Here is a 20,263-nt window from a genome sequence, read left to right on the forward strand (position 1 = left end):
CAAGTTGACTCCTGGGTTCAAAAAGTGATTCTCAAGTATGAAAATACTGAGGAAAAATACTGTATCTATATCATACACACATATACATACTAGAGAATTCAAACTAGCAAATAGTTATGCCACATGTACATATAAAATACACTACAGACTGCAACCCTATCAACTGTAAGATGCCCCTTGGCTGTCCTAAGAGAAATGAAAAACCACTGTGAATCCTAGATATACACAGAAGGAAACAAACATCACTGTCAGACAGAAGTAAAAGTATGTTCTTTAGAACTCATGAAACATTCTCTGTAGGCAACTTTTCTATTTATGGCTTTAGTTATGAACTTGCTTTTTCATTTTGACAGCATTTCCTCCTTTAAGTTATAGGATGCCCGCATTTATCTTTTTGCATAAAAATTTTCATAAAACAGAACACTGGTGGAAATGTAGTTCAATCACAGAGATATTATGGTTGATTAAAATGATTAATTCTGGATGTTAGTCAATTTAAAAAAAAAATCTAACAACTGCATTCTGGATTTACTGTCACACTGTCACTCTACCTTCTCTCCAGTCTCATAAAATAAATCTCCTTTAACTAACAGACACACTCACACACACGCACACAAATCTACTTTGACCTGGATGCCTATAGTGAGTACATATAAAGATACAGGGAGGGCAGACTATGAAGCCTTTATTCAACCATGGCAAACGTCTCTGTAGATCGGCCATTTTCCTTTACAGTTAACAACTGAAGATGAATACATCACAGGACACGCACAGTTCTCAATTTTTAAGCACTTAAGAAATGAAATATCCAAACTCTCTAACATGAAAGGAAATGTTTATCAGATGCATTTAATAAGTTCTGTGGGATGTGTGCTCTGGAGATATGTGTGTGTGCTTGCACATGTGTGTATGTTTCAAAGTCTAATTGGAAATCAAGGTAAAGCCTTCACAGAACGAACTCCCTATGATGTAACTGAGTGTGATGAGCACTGCACAAGAACCACACAGTCAGAAGACAACCAGTACTGTAAACGTTTTCTCTGATTTAGTAATCATTTTTAAAGTAATTTTTGGTTTAATGCCAGGTGCTAACATGTAAATTTTGTTCTGTAGTATAACTGACTAATAGGAAATCTAAGACTTGAGAAATTCCAAATATCTCTTATAATTTAATGGTCATCAGTATATATATTTTTAAAAAAGACTTCATTTACCATCTAATCTTCTGTATTGCAAATATTAGTAGGATCTAAATGGACACATGTGCTCTGGCTAAAGACAGTCAGCTATACAAGGCAAGAAATTCCCAGGCCAAAGTCTCAGGTTGTTATTAGGAACCAAAACCATCTGCCAACTTGAGACTTTGGAGCTGACTTTACAGACTGGTAAGAAACATCTATGCCAAGATATCATCTAAGACAAAAATTTAAAACTTCACATTTTAATTTTATTAAAGCACATTTCTAGTTTTAAAATATAAATTATTACTCAGACAAATGTTTCAAGGAGATAAAACTACTACTAAAGTGCCAAAAAGAAAAAAGAAAAGGAGAAAGAAATATGGGTACAATAGTCATATGAAAGCAGCTAGTTTCAATGATCAAAAGCAGCTTCAGAACAATATCTAGAAACATGGTACCAGAGGAACATTATGAAGGCAGGTCTTTAAGAGGCCATCTTAATCTAAACATTTTATTAAACTGGTTTTATGAAAGAGAAAGAACCCCAATAGTCAAATTTTTAGGAACCAATCAATCAATCAATCTTGCTGTGCAGTCCTGACTGGCCTCCCACTCACAGATTTGCCTGTTTGCACCACCTTAGATTAAAGGTATGTCCATTATGCCCAGCTACACAGAACTTCTGAACTGCTGCATCTGCAGTCAAGTGAAGGCTTAGCTGAACTCCTAAGAGCTACCAAAATCATTTCAAGTAAACAACCCATGATCCTAGTATTAGCACCAGATATATACATGGTCTATTCACACATTAACACCAAGAATAGTGTTTTTACCTTAAAGATTCCCCAAACTCTAAAACTTCCTTACTCTATACAATTGGGTCATATTAATTTGCCATTTTCTCTGATGAAAATATTAACCAGGAAGTTTTCCTACAGCCATTACACATACATTCATTATACTATACATACAAATATACAGAGCTCTAAAGGACTGGAGAAATGGCTCAGTGGTATCAGATGGCTCACAATAACCTCTAACTCCAGCTCAAAGGGAAATCTAATGCCTCTGGCCTCCATGGGCATCTCCATTCATGTGTACATACCCACACATATACTTATGTAATTAAAAATAATAAAAATGAATCTTTTAGAACACTGAGAAGGTAGAAGCAGGAAAACAGTAAGTTCATGGTCCGCCAAAGCTACACAGTTTGTATCTCAAAGGGAAAAACAAAGCTTACAGTGAGTCTAAAAGCTAAATGTATATTGATATTTCCAAAAATAATAGTAAATAAAAACAGAAATAAAACAAAATTTTTATCATATCATTGGGCCACAAGAAATCCTCTCTAGTTACAGCTTTAAGAAAACAGTGATCAAAGCAAAATGTAGGGCCTCCTAGTGTCAACTAACCACCAAATCTAAGAAATTCAAAATGTACAATATGTCAGACCACCAACCAAATCTGTGGCTGTTCAAAAGAATAAATGAGGTTCACTTCATTTCAGCACTCATGCGTAAAAATTGGTGTTGGGCTGAATATAAAACAGGAAGCAAATATGGTTTTCCACCAATTCCAATTTTTATTCCTATCAGCATAAAGAGGTAAACACACAGTAAGCTGGGGTTAGGGATATAGATCAGTAGTACAGTTGGGCATAGTAAAGCCCCTCTGGGTTTGACAGTTAGCATGCCCTCCTAATGCAAAAAACAGGGTGGGGGTAAATTCAAAGAATTACTAAAACTTAAAGAAAATGTCTAGTTAAGAAATATTTACATAGCTACTATATATGTTACCACTAACATATATATATACCTGTAACAATATTTTACATTAAAAATATGTGCATGCCATGACAAAAAAAGTAAACTAAAGAAAGCTTGCATATTAAATTTTATTTAATAAAACTGGGGAAGGGGGTATAGCACAGTACATGTTAGACATTTAAGGGTAACCTGGGATTGAGATCCAGTGCTAAAGAAAAGAAAAAAACCATAAATGACATGCCCTTTCAGCTATTATTTTTAGCAAAAAATAAACATTTTAGGATAAAAATAGGATCGCACCTTGTATAGAAAACGTCCTCATTTGAACATCTGGTGTACTTTTAAGATCCTCAGAAACTGTTACTGACAACTGGACAGAGTGAACCTAACTGTATAAAGCGAGGTATTTTGCACATTTTATATACTGTCCTTAGGAGCTTGGAAAGATAAGCATGCTGGAGAGGAACCTGCTTCAATATACATGTGAACTGGCTAGTTTATGAGATAAACCAACAGGTGAAGATATGTGCATGTTCATTTGAATAATGTGACGTGACTATACTGGTAACTATACTCAGACAAGTCAAGGAAACAAAGGACTTCTCTGAGGTAGTTACAATGGGTCATATATACTCACAGCCACAGAAGCCCTCTGCCACGCAAAACAAGGACTGGTTGGCATCTGACTATGTGAGCAACGGCAGCCAGTAAGGACAGAAAATAAGCAGAAGACAAAGCACCAGCAGTCAATGTCAGGAGTCACCATGTAAATGATCCTCCTCCATACAAGAAATCACGGGCACAATGCTGTCGTCAACTACGGCAACTCACTCTCTATGAATTTTATTCTATAGTAACCAGTCTCCTGGAACACAATTTCAAAGTAAGCCTATGATAAGTTTAAATAAACATCAATGTCAACCTCCTATCAGTTTTTGCTCAAATTTTGCTAAATGATCATATTTACTAAAACAGAAATCCTTTAAGTCCCAGCTGTTCTACTCTATGTCTAATTTCCTGTCTACCATTCAGCATCAGGGCACCAGCTCTAACCCAGGGTCTGAAAGTAGTAAACAAATCACCACGGCTGGGTAAGAAAAGTTAAACTGAAAACAGGAAAGGTGACATTCATTAAGACGTTAACATTTTCTGGAAACGTTAAGAAAATGAAGTGAAAAGCAAGTGTGGTTAAGTGGGCAGCAGTGGCACCGCGACACAGCACTCCTAGGGAAGGGAGGACCAGTGGGCACGCTAACGCTGTCAGCAGGAGGGAGAAGACACTGGAAATGCAGCACACAGATAGAACGCAAACCCATGGTTTCTTACTGGTGCCATCCGTATTGCTGGGTGTGCTCCACAGCCTTGCACTGCTTTATGAAGGGTTTCACCAAACATATTTCGAAGCTCAACTGAGTGACAATATACAGCGTCAATCTTAGGCCACCAATCCAATGCAGACTAAAGATAAACGAGAGAACAGAGAGTGCAAAGTCACATGAACTGTAATTCTTTTACCACTGTATACCTTTTTGTTTACCATTTTTATACTTTCCTGAGAAACTTTCTAAGACCATGCAAACGTACAATATGATTTCCAAAGTCTTCAAACGATGTCACTAGGTCAAACACTAACCAGACACACGGTATGTTAGAGTACAATACTGAGTATGTGCAAATGAGGCTGTCGTTTCTCAACAATGCCATACTAAATTTAAAAACAAAGTATTTGTGAAATTCTTCAGCCAATTTTTATCTTTTAAAAAAGTTTAGTATTAACACATTTCAGAAATACATGCATATATTTATATGTTTCACCTGGTAAGAATGCTATCATCATAGCTTTCCATGAGATTAGTGGTTCAACACAATGTTGAAAGACTATGTAAAACCATTACTCAGATGCTTACAAACAACAGTAATTAACAACATGAAATTAGTAAATGAAATAGTCATTAGTATACCAATAACCTTTTAAGTTGATAAGCAGATGGCACAACACATGGAAGACTAAATGGTCACCAAAACAAAGACAGCTAATCCTAGCTAAGTAGCTTTGTTTTACGGTGCTGGAGAGTACAGCCAGGACCCTGCGACCTGTGTGTGTGAAGCAAGTGCTCTATCACTGAGCTGCATCCCCACACCTAGCTGGGGTTTATAAAATAATTACTCTATATAGACATTTTCCTATTTCCATTTAGTCGATCTAGCTGATTTATAAAGCCTGTTTTATTTAAGTATGTCTTTAATGACTTTCACATTAAATTCAATTAATATATTTCAATTTTAAATGCTTAAAAAATAATTGTGAAAGATCATTAAAATTTATCAGTTTATAGAAAATAACTGGATAAACTTTCACTACTTAAATATATTATACATAAAAATAAAATGCTTTAAATATAAATTTTCAATTTGTAATACTTTAGTTAAAAATCTGATATAACAACACATTCATATAGTATATACAGGTGATTTAGCAGTTTCATCCTACTCACAGTTTATTCTTTATTCAAAACCAAGCTAGCCTTAACATTTAAGTCTCTCACAGCTCACAGTATTTTGAGTTACGAACTCTTTACAGAAAAACTGAATGCAAAACTAAGGCAGGCAAAGTAGTGTACACCTTTAATCCTGACACTAGGGAGGCTAAGGCATGAAGAACTTCAAGGATATCCTTGGCTACCCAGAAAATCTTCATCTCAAAAAATAAACAAAGGCTGGAGGAGCAGCTCAGCAGTTAAGAGCACTGGCTGCTCTTACAGTGACCCTGACTCAATTCCCAGCACCCACACGGCAGCTCACAACTATCTGCAACTTCAGCTCCAGGGGATCCAACACCCTCTTCCAGCCTCTACAAGCACCAAATCTGTTCACTGACATACAGTAGGCAAAACAACAGTACACATTAAAAAGTCATTAATTAACTTAAGAAATCTAAATGCAAAGTTATTGTGGTCATGCTGTCTCTCAGTTATTTGATTTAGTCAATTCCTACAAACTGGTGTTGTTTACTGTCTCTGTTTCTTTTCATGTTGTTGTAATTAGATACTCCGACAAAAGCGACTTCAGGGAAAAAGAATATTTAGCTCACAGTTCCAGATTCTAGTGGCAAGTAAATCAAAGCAGCAGGAGCTGGATAGAGCTGGTCACATCGAATCCAGTAGCAGAACGAAGAGCTTTCTCTACTCTACTACACAGGGAATGGTACCACACAGTGGACAGGGGCCTTCCCACCTCAATTAACATAACCAAGATATTCAATCTTCATGGATATGCTCAAAGGCTTATCTTCAGAAAACTAAGTTGATAACACTAACTGCCACAGTATATAACACACTCCTGAGATTTGAGGCACTGATTTGTCAAAGTCAACAGTGTAACCAAATTTCTATGTTTTGTTAATCCCTAAAGTAACAAAATGCTGAATGATGGAAAAAAAAAAAAAGAGTACACTGAGTCCTAACTGCTTCCTATACATTTCATAAAATCCTGGCAGAAATCAATAAACTAAATAGACAAGCATCTCCTTTAATATCTTATACAAATTACTGGGAGTAGGGGTGCTATTTTCAGTTTTGGTTGTAGTTTACATCTGTTTGTTTTTTTGACACAGGTTCTTGCTAGAATTCACAATGTTGTCCAAACTGGTCTAGAACCTGTGATTCTCCTGCCTCAGCCTCTTAAATGCTAGAACTATAAGCATAAGCCACCACAACCAGCTTACTATGTAATCATTTTTAATAACTATAAAACTACCACACTAATATATATGTACTATATATTAACTTTTTCTTAAGATTTAGCCATTTTTATAGTTTTCTATTTTCATAAAGATTTCATTTATTTCAAAGTAAAGGATGTCTTTTCAAATAAAATAGGCACTAAAAATAAGACATCCTTGAGTTAGTAAAAGAAAACTTTAGTATTTTGGTCAGTTACTAAGTATGTACATTCTGAAACTAGTCAATGAAATGGGTATTTCCCCTTAATAAAAAGTTTTTTATTAAAAAATACTAATATTAATGTAAGTGAATTATTACATTCCTCAAGATGTTATTTAAATGATTTTCAAGTACCTGGAAATATTTCTTTAACAACCTCTTGGCAGAGATTACCTTCAAATATATAAATTATTAAAAAGCAAACTACAATAAACTGATATAAGAAAAAAATCTGCAATGAACTACTATCCTATCTGTACCATGTTGACTTGCATGTATATTTTTAAATTTCCTAGCTGCACATCTAATTTAACATTTAAAAGCCCATTCAGATGATACACATGTAACACAGATCTTAAAACTAGTTTCTCTCCTAGTGCACATTATTTTCGAAAAGTGACAGTAAAAATATCATTTTAGAAACTACTAAAAAACTTCCACTGAATCAAAGTAGTGAAAAGACTTTAGGAATTTCTAAAAGAAAATGTAATGTTTTAAATCTAAACACAGTACTTATAAATTGTGTATGAAAACATCTCAATACCAAACTACAAATATAGTTTCTCATTCTACATAAACCCACAAAAAAATTATAACTTTTATCTTTTAGGGGAACATAATAATTTTTAAAAGCTGTAAATGGGCTTAATAACATAGAAAAGGAGAGCTTAGAAGGTATACTGAACCAAACCATTTAAAAAGAAAATATATACAAACAAATTTAAATCTAAACTCCATGAATCTAGGAAAGAATTCATATTACTTGAAAACACACACTTTCCTACTAAACATTTCCAGTAAACTCTATAACACTCAATTGCACAAATGTGCATTTACTGTTACAGACTTTAACAATAAAGTCAGCATTTGCTAGCCTCAAGCATGGATAGTGTGGACTCTAATAAATAATTCCCCCAGCAATCTGGAAGGATGAGGTATAACTCAAGAACAACCGGGCCCAGTCCTTTAACTCCACCACTGAGACGGATCTCTGAGCTTAAGGCCTGCCTGGTCTACATAAACTACATGGTGAGACCTTGTCTCAAGAAACAAACAAACAAGAAGACACAGCGGCATTATCTGAGTTGAATACAAGCTATTCCACTCAACAGATGCTGATGCACTTAAAGACTAGTCAGTATGAGTGCTTTATAGACACAGATGTCCCCGGATGCAGACACACTCTGCCTTCATACATGCAGCACTCCTTGGAAAGGGGTGCACACGCTGTCACCAGGCACACTGAGGCATGCAGGGACCAACACTCCAGGCATGCTTGAAACCCAGAAAGGAGCAGCTCAGCCACTTACAGCAGTGCCAAGTCCATGCTTCAAAGTGCTCTATGTATTCAATTATAGACAAAAATATTTCACAATTAAAGTAACCAATCACAGAATATTCAAAGACTATAAACTTGGATTTATTACATTTTAACCATTTATATAAAGTTATCCAATTAATAAGTGGAATACTTCCAATATTTTGAATCAAGGGGGAGCAACTAGTATTTTTGAATTACATATAAACTTATGGGTTAGAAAAATCATCTTCTTTGTTGTGTTTTAAATTTAAAACTAAACCTTGGAATGAGTCAATGTTCTGAGTCAATTAGACAATGCCCTGAGTCATTACACTGGTAAATGTACGGCTTTTTATATAAACACACTTTATCTACACTCAGATTCATAATACTATCCTCGTTGGAACTAACTGTATTTAGTATAACTTATACCTGTATCAGTGATAGTCAATGAGGGCTGTATTATTCCCCCAGGCATTTAGTTGTCCATAATGCAGGAGATATAGCAAGGTTGCCAGTTCATGAATGATATCCTGCAAGGCCAAGCTGAAACAGAGACCTAGCATCCTAAAATGCTACTAGCACTCCGCAAAGCAAAATTAATGTGTCACTAAGTAACTGGATCAGCAGTTATTTTCACCTGCAAAAATACCTTTAAAAAAGAGTAACGTTAGGTTTAATTCGATAATTCTAAAGTAAATGAAGGAATGGGTGTTAATTCATAAGTCATAAAATAGAACTTAATTATAAGTAAGATAAATATTCCGAGGTATTAACAATCAAAGACTTTAAGGGAGGAAAAAAAGAAACAAGACTGACCAAGTCACTCCTAAATGTAACATGTCTGTCATTGTGTCAGAAAATACTCGAATCCAATTGTTCACAAAGGAGCATGTTCTAGCTCTGGCCCACATCTAGTACTGCTTTCCTGTCTGCTCTCCACTCAGTACACAAAGAGCATGAATGCCTCCAATGGACTCAGCTATTGCTTTGATTATGCTTTTGTCCGTTGTGAATATGTATTTTAAAGCATGCCAGTGTTTGATTCTAATTAAGGGGGATTAAAGGTAAAGTCAAATAAAGCTTCACCATTTTAAATGGGACATAACTAGGCTACACTATAATTATTCTTCCTTTGAACTTAAACAAAAAGATAGTAAGTCGGGATCTATCAACTGCTTTGTTGTGAAAGCTCTAAATCATTATTTCAGTGGCATTGTTCTCAACAGATTTTGAGCTCTAAATGAAGCTTTGTAGGTTTATTCCTTCCAAAAGACTCTATTAACGCCATCCCTCTCAATAAAAGCCTCAGGTGGAGACAACCTACAGCTGCAGCTGGACATCACATACTGGTATAGTGGTTACCTTAGAGACGCGCTCTCTTTTATATAAAAGTCTAAGTTCAGAACATTTGATAAAACCAGACTCTTCCTTAAAAAGGAAAGAACATATAACTCAAATCAAAAAGAAAACTTAACTCTTTAGTAATACAGTAATACCTTTTAGACTTACATTGGTGATAATGCGGTGGAGTGAGTTTACCAACACATAGTGAAAAGTAGAAGGTGAATTCTGAGCCAGACAGATCTGCCAAAAACATGTGCATTAACACAAAAGAAAGAAAAGAACAGCAAAAAGTAAGTTACTTTCAATAAAAAAATTTACAGCCTTGAAATCAGCAATAAGAAATATTAGTAAGGGGCTAGAAAGATATCTCAGGGATTAAGACTGCTCTTGAAGAGGATCTAGGTTCAGCTCCCAGCACTCACACACAGCAGCTCACAACTGTCTGTAACTGAAGTTCCAGGGGACAGGAGGCCGTCTTCTGGCCTCAGTCAGCCCCAAGCACATACATGGTGCACAGATATAAATGCCAGTAAAACATCCAGATACATAATGCCTATTTATCTTTATAGTTTCTGCATTTTATAAGGAAACCATATCAATAAACACGATTGATAAAACAATTATCTTACCTTAAAGTGTTGGTTGTTGTGAGGACTTATCCGAAAGCAAGAGACAAGACAGTCAATCATGAGGTCCACATCTGCAGGCTGACTGCCTCTAGAGAATGGTTTACTTGGATTAAAAAGCAGGTTCTATAAAAATCCCAATAGAAAACAATGGCCTTTAAATAGTCATGAAGTATGTATTTAACAAGGTATATACACATAATCAACATTATCCACATTGATTATAGTAAACTTTAGTTGCAAAAAAAAAAAAGCACAAAATACTGGTTACTATAGTCTGTCAATATCAACTAAGACTTACTACACCATATATGATTCCCCTCAAGCCAAATCTACATTAAGACCCAATAAATAAATAAAATTATATATATATATATATATATATATATATATATATATATATATATGGAGAGAGAGAGAGAGTGTGTGTGTGTAAGTGAGTGTCTAGACTAATGAGCACGGTAACAGCAAAAGCACGTTCTTTGAACATATCGTCAAAGTTAACTTGAAATTTAGAGTTAGCAATTATCTTTAGCAGAGTATTTATTTAAGAAGGTTATCCGCGTAATTTCCTTAAAGTCTATAGACGGGAAAGAACAGCGCATTACCTTCAGATCAACCACCATGGACTGAACCAGTAGGAAAATGACAGAGTTGTCTTCCCAGTTGATGTAAGTACTTGCTTTACACAACTTGACACAAGCGATGGCAGCACTTTCAGTCAGCTGTCTGCTTCCGCCATGGCCAGCAAGTGCTTTCCGTAAACTGTCCAGAAACAGTTTCTACAGAATTGAAATACAGAAAGACAGGACATCTAGTCTGTACTATTATAGATATATCTAACACAGCAGCAAGTTAACCACTTCTAAAACTCCAACTAAAACACGAATGGCTTGTATTTGGCTATCATTTCATACTTGGTCTTTTTCAAGAATAAAAAAAAATCCACAAAACACTCTTTTCTACTTTCTCCGCTGACTTACTACAGGGATAAAAGAAACATCCTGTACTATACTTTGAACTACGTATTAGTTGATTATATCTTTCCTTTCCATTAACCTTTGAAGCTTAATCATTACCCTGCCTTGGTTGTGGTGTAAGTCAAATTGTTTCATTCTTTTCTACTAGAGTATATTTAACCTGAAGCCTTATAAACAATATACACAAGGGTATTGTTGCTCTAAATTTTATTTCTAGAAATAAAATTTAAAAAAAAATGCAGCTTTGCCACAAGCCATAGATGAAGCAGCCAGCTGTATACAAGATGTTCCTTATGAGCTCAGAGCCCTACACAAACCTTGACAAGGATGGAGGCAGCACCAGGATCTTAATAGACTTGGCAGCCAATAAAAAGGCAGTCCATGCAGAATTAAAATGAGACTGAAGACCTCTCTGATGATGATGATGTTCAGTGACACTGAACATCGCTGCTTTTGCGATGTGTCTTGAACTGTTTAAGATAGGGTCAAATGGTTATAGAGACCTTATGAAGATCACCAGGAAATCAGACCTGACCAAGCAAAGGAGGAAGACAGACTGAACTAATTAGCTGTGCTGATAATCTCGAAGTGGGCCAGGCCTCTGTCCTTGTATGTTTTATCTTTTAAAAGCAGCACCAACACAAGAAATAAAAATATTAAAATTAAATACCCAGGAGCAATGGTTCAGTGGTTAAGAGCACTTGCTACTCTTCTAGAGAACCAGAATTCAGTTTCCAGCACCCAAACTGAGTGACTCAGAACTCCTGTAGCTCTAAAGGATCTTATGCCTCTGTTGGAACACACACACACACACACACACACACACACACACACACACACACACACACACACACACACGTCTATCTTGTTGAAAGATTCGTCTCATGCTTCTATGCATGTCTGTGTGCCTGCTTGCTTCCTGTGTACCATGAGTCTGAAACCTGAGTTACAGGAAGCTGTAAATGACCCAGTAAGGGGCTGGAGCAAACCCCTAGGAACTCTGCAAGAGCAGCAAGTGATCTTCAACACTGAGCCATCTTCCCAACACCTAAATTCCTGTGATCTCAATCCTTCTTTGTCCCTTATAAATTTCTTTCCCTGGTTTTTCTACTAAATGAAAATCTCAGACCTTCACCTCAGCTCCACATATATTTTCAAATCTATGTAACATTTCAATAGCTAAGCTTTCCCAGAACCAGGAGAATACATGTTCTTAAGTGCACATAGTTCATTTTCCAAAAATGAACCACATGTGAGGTCACTATGCAGGTCTTAATAAATTGAAAGAGACTAAAATTAAACAGCATGTCACTTCTGGTAAAGGGGACAGAAACCAAAGCATATGGAAAACTAGAAAATTTGCAAATATGTAAAAACTCAATACAGTCATAAGCAAATGGTAAATAATAATAATAATAATAATAATAATAATAATAATAATAATAATAACAAACCCTCATCAGGAAAAGGCCATCAGGAACATCTCAGATTGAGCAGTGTAACACAACTGACAAAGGCAGTGCAGAGGAAACACAAACACGTGAAAAGTAAGAAAGCTCTCCCATCAGTAACTCACAGGACTAGAAAAAGAGTAGGCTAAACTCAGATACTTCATGTAGGCAGGAATAATAAATATTAGAGTAGATATCAATGAAACAAAATATACAACAGCAATGGAGAAGAACAACAAAACCAAAAGTTCACTAAAAAAAAAAAGTCAACAAAATTTACAAACTTCTGGTAGATTTGAGGGGTGGAGGCCTGGATAAGGGCATGATCTACAAACAAAAGAACCTGAGTTTGGATCCCAGAGTCATTTAAAAAGCTAAGCAATGGCCTCAAGTATCTTAGGGACAGGGACAAGAAGGCTTATTGTCTGACAAACATCAGTCAGAAAAACAGTGAGTTCTAGGTCCAGAAAGAGAACTTGACTCAAGGAAATAGGGCTGAGAGTGATGAGCAGGCCACCATGAATCTGTGCTACCTAACACATGTGCACACACGCACACATGCACACACACAGACAGACAGCCGGCTGACCTACAGACCAACTAAGTGCCTAAGCTTTCATGCATGCAGAATGAAATTACCAAAATCAAAACTAAATATGGTAACATTAAAGACTATGAAAACTAGGCAGGGCTATAAGATGATTTTATAAAAATTGTACATCTACAGAAGTAAAATGAACTCAGGTCCTCTGGAAGAGCAGAGAGCACTCTTAACTAATAACTGTCTTGCAAATCTCTGCTTCTTTAATTATTATTATATATAAGTACACTGTAGCTGTCTTCAGACACACCAGAAGAAGGCATCAGATCCCTTCACAGATGGTTGTGAGCCACCATGTGGTTGCTGGGAATTGAACTCAGGACCTCTGGAAGAGCAGTCAGTGCTCTTAACCACTGAGCCATCTCTCCAGTCCACAAATCTCTGCTTTTTTAAACTAATGATAGTAAGGAGAAGTTAGAATCACTAAGACCTGATGATTTTAAGTGATTTTTATCTAATTAGGTTATTTCAACCCATAGAAAAGATAGAAACCTCCAATTTTTATTATTAATTTTACAGAAATTAAACTGTTAGGACAGTTATGTTTCATAATGAAAAAATATAAGTGATTTCCACAAATCACTGTGCTGAAGCCTTAGGAAATGCATTGCTAGTTATGCAATTTATTTGCAAATAGCCAGACAAATTTAATTCATAAACATAAACATAAAGTTAAATTATAAACTTCTAAACATATTTTAATGATGTACACAAGCTGAAATAACAGAATTTATCTGGCTTACTATTACTCAGCGTTAAAACCAACAGAGGTCAGAGCCTTTCAGTCACAAATATATTATTCATCCGTCCTTCAAATAAAATAACACGTGAATACAGCTTGGCTGAGGCCAAGCACTGTTTGACCTAGCATGGATCTAGCTAAAATGTACACCCTGAGTAACACAAGCTGCTTCCATTGGAATCACAGGCGCCCGTTTGCCCTCCTAACCTTGTTTGTGTTGTTCTCATCCACCACATCCCTGGATATGTCCTGGATTATTTCTGGACACAGAATGAGGAGAATGATCTGTAGTGGCCAAACTGCTGCTTTACGTTTGGTGCTTTCTGCAAAACCATCCACCAAGTCAAACAGCTTTTCTGCACACTCTGTGAAAAGTACAAACATTAAATGATTGTATTGGATAAGAAAATCCTCACATTAAATTAAAACTCAGATTAAAAAAAAAAAAACTCAAACATCACAGTTTAAAAGAATGTGTAGAAAGAGCTAATGTGACCTTTCTAGAAGAGTTGGTATTTTAGAATAGCTTTGTGTGCTGTCCCACTCTCAGGAGCTTATAGAAGGAAAAAACAGTGGGCAGCTCCCCAGGGTCTCTAGCCTCTACTATGCAGGCGTCCCCTAAAACTGTTATTTAGAATTAAACAGTATTTCTTCCTTAGATATACCTAAATATAGAGTTCTAGAACACACACACACACACACACACACACACACACACACACACACACACACACACGTGTGAGAGCCACCAGTATTCAATCGTAACATTAAAGACTAGAGCTTCATTTCAAACTTCTTTTTACGCACTTGTTCAGAAGGAAAAGGACTGGAAATAACACAGAAATAGGAGAGAGAGCTGTAATTCCTGTTACAGCTGACAAAAGAAAACAGAAAAACAATTTTTAACAAAATAAGCTGAAAAGCAGCACATTTTACCTCTGACAAGGTGCCATGCCCACCCCTCACCCCTTACCCAGTCACTCTTTAGCCAGCTTACCAGCCATATCTGTCTGTGGAATTTGGTATAGCTTTGTAAATTCATCTGGATAATTTTCCACCCAGTTCCAAAAAGCCTACAAGTAATAAAATATGTGTTTTTATAAGAAAGCAGTCAATTTTCTAATATATTAAATAGCACAGAATTTAAGTTTCTTCACACAAATCTTATATTGCATTCTTCCCATTAAGGTACATGAAACTACCATGCAAGTTTTGACTTTCTTATACTCAAGATATGAAACATAGTAAAATTCATAATCAAAACCAAAATCTGAATGCCCAAGAGGTTGAAGCTTACCTTTTCTAGGCTATTTATAACTGCCAATTGTGCCACCTTCTTCAGGGCTTTAAATTTAAATGCTGTTTCTGGAGAGAGAAAAAAATGCTTTATTAACTCTCGATTATTCAACAAATTAAATTCAGAACTACTATAAAATAATTTTATAAGCCATTTTGCTCCCAGTATTATTAATAAGCAATTTAATAATAGAAATAAATATAAAGGCAAACCCATGAGCTACACTGAAGGAAACAGAAGTAAATGAAAAGCAAACATGTCTTGACATCAAGTTTTTCCTTTGCTTTATTTTTAAATTTGATAAACAAAACAAAAACTATAAATGTGGGGACTGAGAAATGACCTGGTTAAAAGCACTAGACACACTCTATCAGAGGGCCTAGGCTGGATACCCATCACCCAAAAGGTAGCTAGTTAACAACCATCCATTCCAGTTCAGGTCCTCTACAAGCAACATGCTACGCAGAAACATTCCATCAAAACACCCTTACATATACAATAAAAATGATAAATCTCATTTTAATGTCTATTTTTTAAAAAAAGAAGATAGTCATGGTGCCAACACCTTTAATCTTAGCAATTAGGAGGCAGAAGCAGGTGGGTCCCTCTGAGTTCAAGAAAAGACCTGGTTTACAGAGTGAGTTAAAGGACAGTCAGAGCTACATACAGAGGTCCTGCCCCAAACATCAACAGACTCAAAACCCTATACAGGCTGTAGAGATAGCTCAGTGGTCAAGAGCACTGGCTGCTGTTCAAAGGACCTGAGCTCAGTTCCCAGCACCTGTTCACAACCATCTATAACCTCAGCTTCAGAGGATCCAACACCCTCCTCTGCTGCCTGAGGGCACTGTATGCATATGCACACAAATGTTTTGAAAAGACACTGGTTATTTAAATGTTTTTCAGTCATACATTTAACTAATTTCTAGTATTTCAGAATTTTGAATAGCACTGATGAATACTTGTACTAATGTAAAGTTTTATCCACCATCTTTCTCTTCAAGATAAGGAACTGTATAGGCAAGGAACAAATACTTTGAGGATTGTAAAATCTATAGAACTGCCTTTCAGAAAAGCTGTCCAATGAGCAGCACATTGATAATCTGTCACATGCTTGCCACCACTGTCTAGTAGGACAGCTTTAATTTTATAATCTGAACACTTAAAATAGGTACCCTTTATCTTTGCATTCTTTTAATCTTTAGGTTATCATGCAAAGCACTGGGTATCATTATGACATTTCATAAATGTGTGTCATAGTTGCTCTCTGTCATTATCCCAACCCCAGCCTGTGTTAGCTGCCTCCTCCTAGCTGGCTCCCTTTCGTCCCAAACAGGCGCATTCTGCTTTCATACTGCATGTATTCCATACCCTGCTTCCCCCTCGCTTAAGATCTTCTCCACCTTTTCATGATCTACTTTGTAGTGTGCGTGCGTGTGTGCGTGTGCGTGTGCGCGCGCGTGTGTGTGTGTGTGTGTGTGTGTGTGTGTGTGTGTGTACAAATCATGACTTGTTTGCCTGAACCAGGCTTATTTAACTTAACATAATAAATTCCAGTTCCAGCCATTTTCCTGCAACTGTCATGATGGCATTTTTCTTTACAGATGCATAAAATTCCATTATTACATATAGCATTTTACTTTTTTAATTTTTAAAAAAGTTTTTAATAAAAAATACAAAGTAGAAGTCTGACCAATCAACATACAACTGTTACCACATAAAAAGGCACTTTACCAAACTGACTCGAAGAACATACAAATGGTCCTTAATTGTCCTCACTTTCCATTTAACTAATTTTTTTTTAAATTCCACATACTCTCACTGTTATCTTCTGCTCCAGTTACAGAACAACTGGAAGTAAGTAGGTTGGTTAAAATACCCTCCTAGGCAGTTTTCTGCTGGACTTTCCTTGCAATCTGAGATCTGTGGATGTAAGGATCACACTACACCCAACTGTGGTAGCCTTAATAGGTGAACCCGTCTTCCTCACCACAGACTGTAAGCCGCAAGTGATGCCAAGTGACGGCTTCTGTGTGACACTTTTGGAAGATTGCCTGCCAACTCCAATGCCTTGGCAGTGAGGCACTGCAGAATGGTAGCCCTGTACACAGCAGCAGTGGCACCCATATCCATGACGCATGATGTGCACATTCAAGTGTCCGCTGATTTGGCCCACAGAAACTACATAGCCCAGTTCTCTATGAGCAAGAAATTAACTTAGCCTTGGCCTTCCCTCTAGCCTTTCCTGTTGTTTTTTTTTTTTTAAAGATTTATTTATTTATTATATATGAGTACACTGTGGCTGTCTTCAGACATACCAGAAGAGGGGCATCGGATCCCATTACAGATGGTTGTGAGCCACCATGTGGTTGCTGGAATTGAACTCAGGACCTCTGGAAGAGCAGTCGGTGCTCTAACCACTGAGCCATCTCTCCAGCCCGCCTTTCCTGTTTTTCCTCCACTCTACCACACAAACTCCCACTGTAGCAGCCACTACCACTCACTGTACCAAACGTTCTTCTATCCATTCTTCTCATGATGGATATTCAGGCCAGTTCCATTTCCTAGGCACTGTGAATTGTGTGGCAGTAAAAATGGGATGTACGAGAATTTCTGTGGATATGCACTATAGTAGTATATCTGAGCCATATGGTCTATTATCAGTTTTCTGAGGAACCCTTCAAAGTGATGGCCACAGTGGATTTTCAAATTTACATTCTCAAAAGCAGCTAATAAAGATTTCTCTAGCCCCATCCACATTCTGACCACCCTTTCTTTGTTGTCTTCTGTTTTCTTGAGGACAGCCATTCCAACTGAAGTGAGACGAAATCTCAAATCGGATTAATTTGCATTTGCCTGATGACTAAGAATGTTGAAAACTTTTTCTAAGTATGTATTGGCTTCCTCCTGTTAGGGACTGTCTATTGAGTTCATGAGCCTATCTACAGACTAAAGGATCCTAGCGTATGTTTAATTTTAGCAGTTATTTATGTATCCTAGATATCAGTCCCCAGCCAGATGTAAGTCTGGCAATTTCTTTTCCCAAGTCTGCAAATGGTCTCTCAAATCTAGTGACTGTGTCCTTGGTTTGGCAGACATTTCTAATCTCATGTAATTCTATCTTTCAAGTTTTGTATTGTTTCCTATGCTGTAGTCCTTTTTAGACAATTCTTGTCTACACCTATGCCTTCAGATGTTTTACCTGTCTTCTTTCACTAGGGTCTTGATATATTGAATGTCATAGTTTGAATATACTTAGCCCAGGGAGTGGCACTATTAGGAGGTGTGGCCTTGACCCTCATCCTAGCTAACTGGAAGCCAGTCTTCTGCTAGCAGCTTTCAGATGAAAATGTAGAACTCTCAGCTCCTCCTGCACCCATGCCTGCCTGGATGCTGCCATGCTCCCACCTTGATGATAATGGACTAAACCTCTGAACCTGTAAGCCAGCCCCAATTAAATGTTGTCCTTTATAAGACTTGCCTTGGTCATGGTGTCCGTTCACAGCAGTAAAACCCTAAGACACTGAATTTATTATTACATAATGTAAGAGATATGGACTAATTTTCATTTCTTATATAGAATTCCAGTTTTCCCAGCACCACTTGTTAAAGAGGGCACCTTTTCTCCAATGTATGTTTTTGACAGCTTTGTCAGAAACTTAGGTAGTGTGATGGCTAATCTTGGTTGTCAACTTGACTACATCTTAAATCACACCTGTGAAGGATTTTCTTCATATAATAATTTAAGATGGGAAAAGCCATCCTAACTTTGGACCACATCTTCTGGTGATAGCCTACAAAAAAGAACATGGAAGAAGACGACTTTTCACTTTTGCCTGCCTGCCGTCACTCCTCCTAGCCAAGTGCACTTCTGTTGCTAAGGTAAATCCTCTACTAATACTAGAGCCTAAAGGCACTGACTGGTAAAGAGTAGGATCCTGTAACTTGAGGTGGAAAAGTGTAAGGGACCCTAATGTGCTAAGGACTTTGAGCCCTCAATTTCGGAAGTGTCTGTCTCACCTAAGGAAGTAGTCTGCCCACTTTTAGTGGCGGGTGCACCCCACTACCACATTTTGCGATATTTCCTTTTGTACCTTTGCCTGAGGAAATTAATCCTTCATTGTCTACAAATTAGCAGTGACTTTCCCTGAAAAAGAAACATCAAGCAAGACAGTACTGATGCCCCTCGGTGTCCACTGATAGTTGCCTCTAAATATAACCAGAATCAAGGCTATGGAGGCTTCTAGGGGTGAAATTCACAAGAAGGTGTGGTATACTACTAAAGAGTTTAATGAATTTGTGATTCATTCAAGCAGTAGTCTGGGCAATACATATGGAATAGGCATGAAATAATGGTGGAAAAAGACATAAACTGAATCAAGCTGAATTCATTGACATAGGCCTACTGAGTTAATACGGACGTTCCCACAGTTTAAAAAGGTATCAAAAGCTTAACTGGTTGGCTAAGCACTTGCCATACTCTACTCAAAAGGAGCTGTGTACCTGAAGCCCCTTAACTTAGTATTGATGAAGGGGTTTTAGGGTTCAGAGCAACTGCTATAGTGGGTACTGTGTAAAACCAAATCCTCCACAATGGGAAGGCCCAGAAGACATTCTCTTCACTAATCCTATGAGATACAAAATGGAAAGAGGGGTATCAGGATTTGAAGGGCTTTGTACCTGTGCTCTTTTCTTTGTGCCAGATCAAGGCTGGAGACACTGATGCTCAATTCAAAAAGTTAAATGTGATGGGTTTAATTAGGCCCCCAGAGTAGCAAGGACCAGGTAGCAGCATTGAATTGCCAGAGGCAAGGTGAGAATATCTATCATAACGTGCAGCACAGACAAAGTGACTTTTACAATAGCATGACTCCTATGGATCTTTTTGTACTGGCTAAGAATGCTTTCAGGAATATGTTTTTGTCTTGATTTGATTTGTTTTTACATCTATATAGGCAGAAAACCTCTCAAACGAACAAAAGAAAGGCTATACTACAGAGTAGCAAGAGGGTATCTCAGCTTATGAAC

The 20,263-nt window shown here is 37.0% G+C and overlaps 1 protein-coding gene and 1 pseudogene across 2 annotated transcripts in view; one reads left to right on the plus strand and one right to left on the minus strand.

The window, feature by feature from the left end:
• The window catches only part of Nf1 (neurofibromin 1), a 230,850-nt gene that overhangs the window by 151,027 nt on the left and 59,560 nt on the right, over positions 1-20,263 (minus strand). For both annotated transcript variants that reach the window (XM_032911686.1, XM_032911687.1), the window contains exons 6-12: positions 15,236-15,303; positions 14,936-15,011; positions 14,146-14,303; positions 10,773-10,946; positions 10,168-10,290; positions 9,704-9,778; positions 4,277-4,408 (exon numbers count right to left, since the gene is read on the minus strand). In XM_032911686.1, coding sequence (XP_032767577.1) covers positions 4,277-4,408; positions 9,704-9,778; positions 10,168-10,290; positions 10,773-10,946; positions 14,146-14,303; positions 14,936-15,011; positions 15,236-15,303 — 806 coding nt within the window. The remainder of the gene's footprint in view (positions 1-4,276; positions 4,409-9,703; positions 9,779-10,167; positions 10,291-10,772; positions 10,947-14,145; positions 14,304-14,935; positions 15,012-15,235; positions 15,304-20,263) is intronic.
• On the plus strand, positions 11,405-11,579 carry LOC116909084 (annotated as a pseudogene).

The sequence above is a fragment of the Rattus rattus genome, chromosome 9 (assembly GCF_011064425.1).
Source record: "Rattus rattus isolate New Zealand chromosome 9, Rrattus_CSIRO_v1, whole genome shotgun sequence".
NCBI lineage: Eukaryota > Metazoa > Chordata > Mammalia > Rodentia > Muridae > Rattus > Rattus rattus.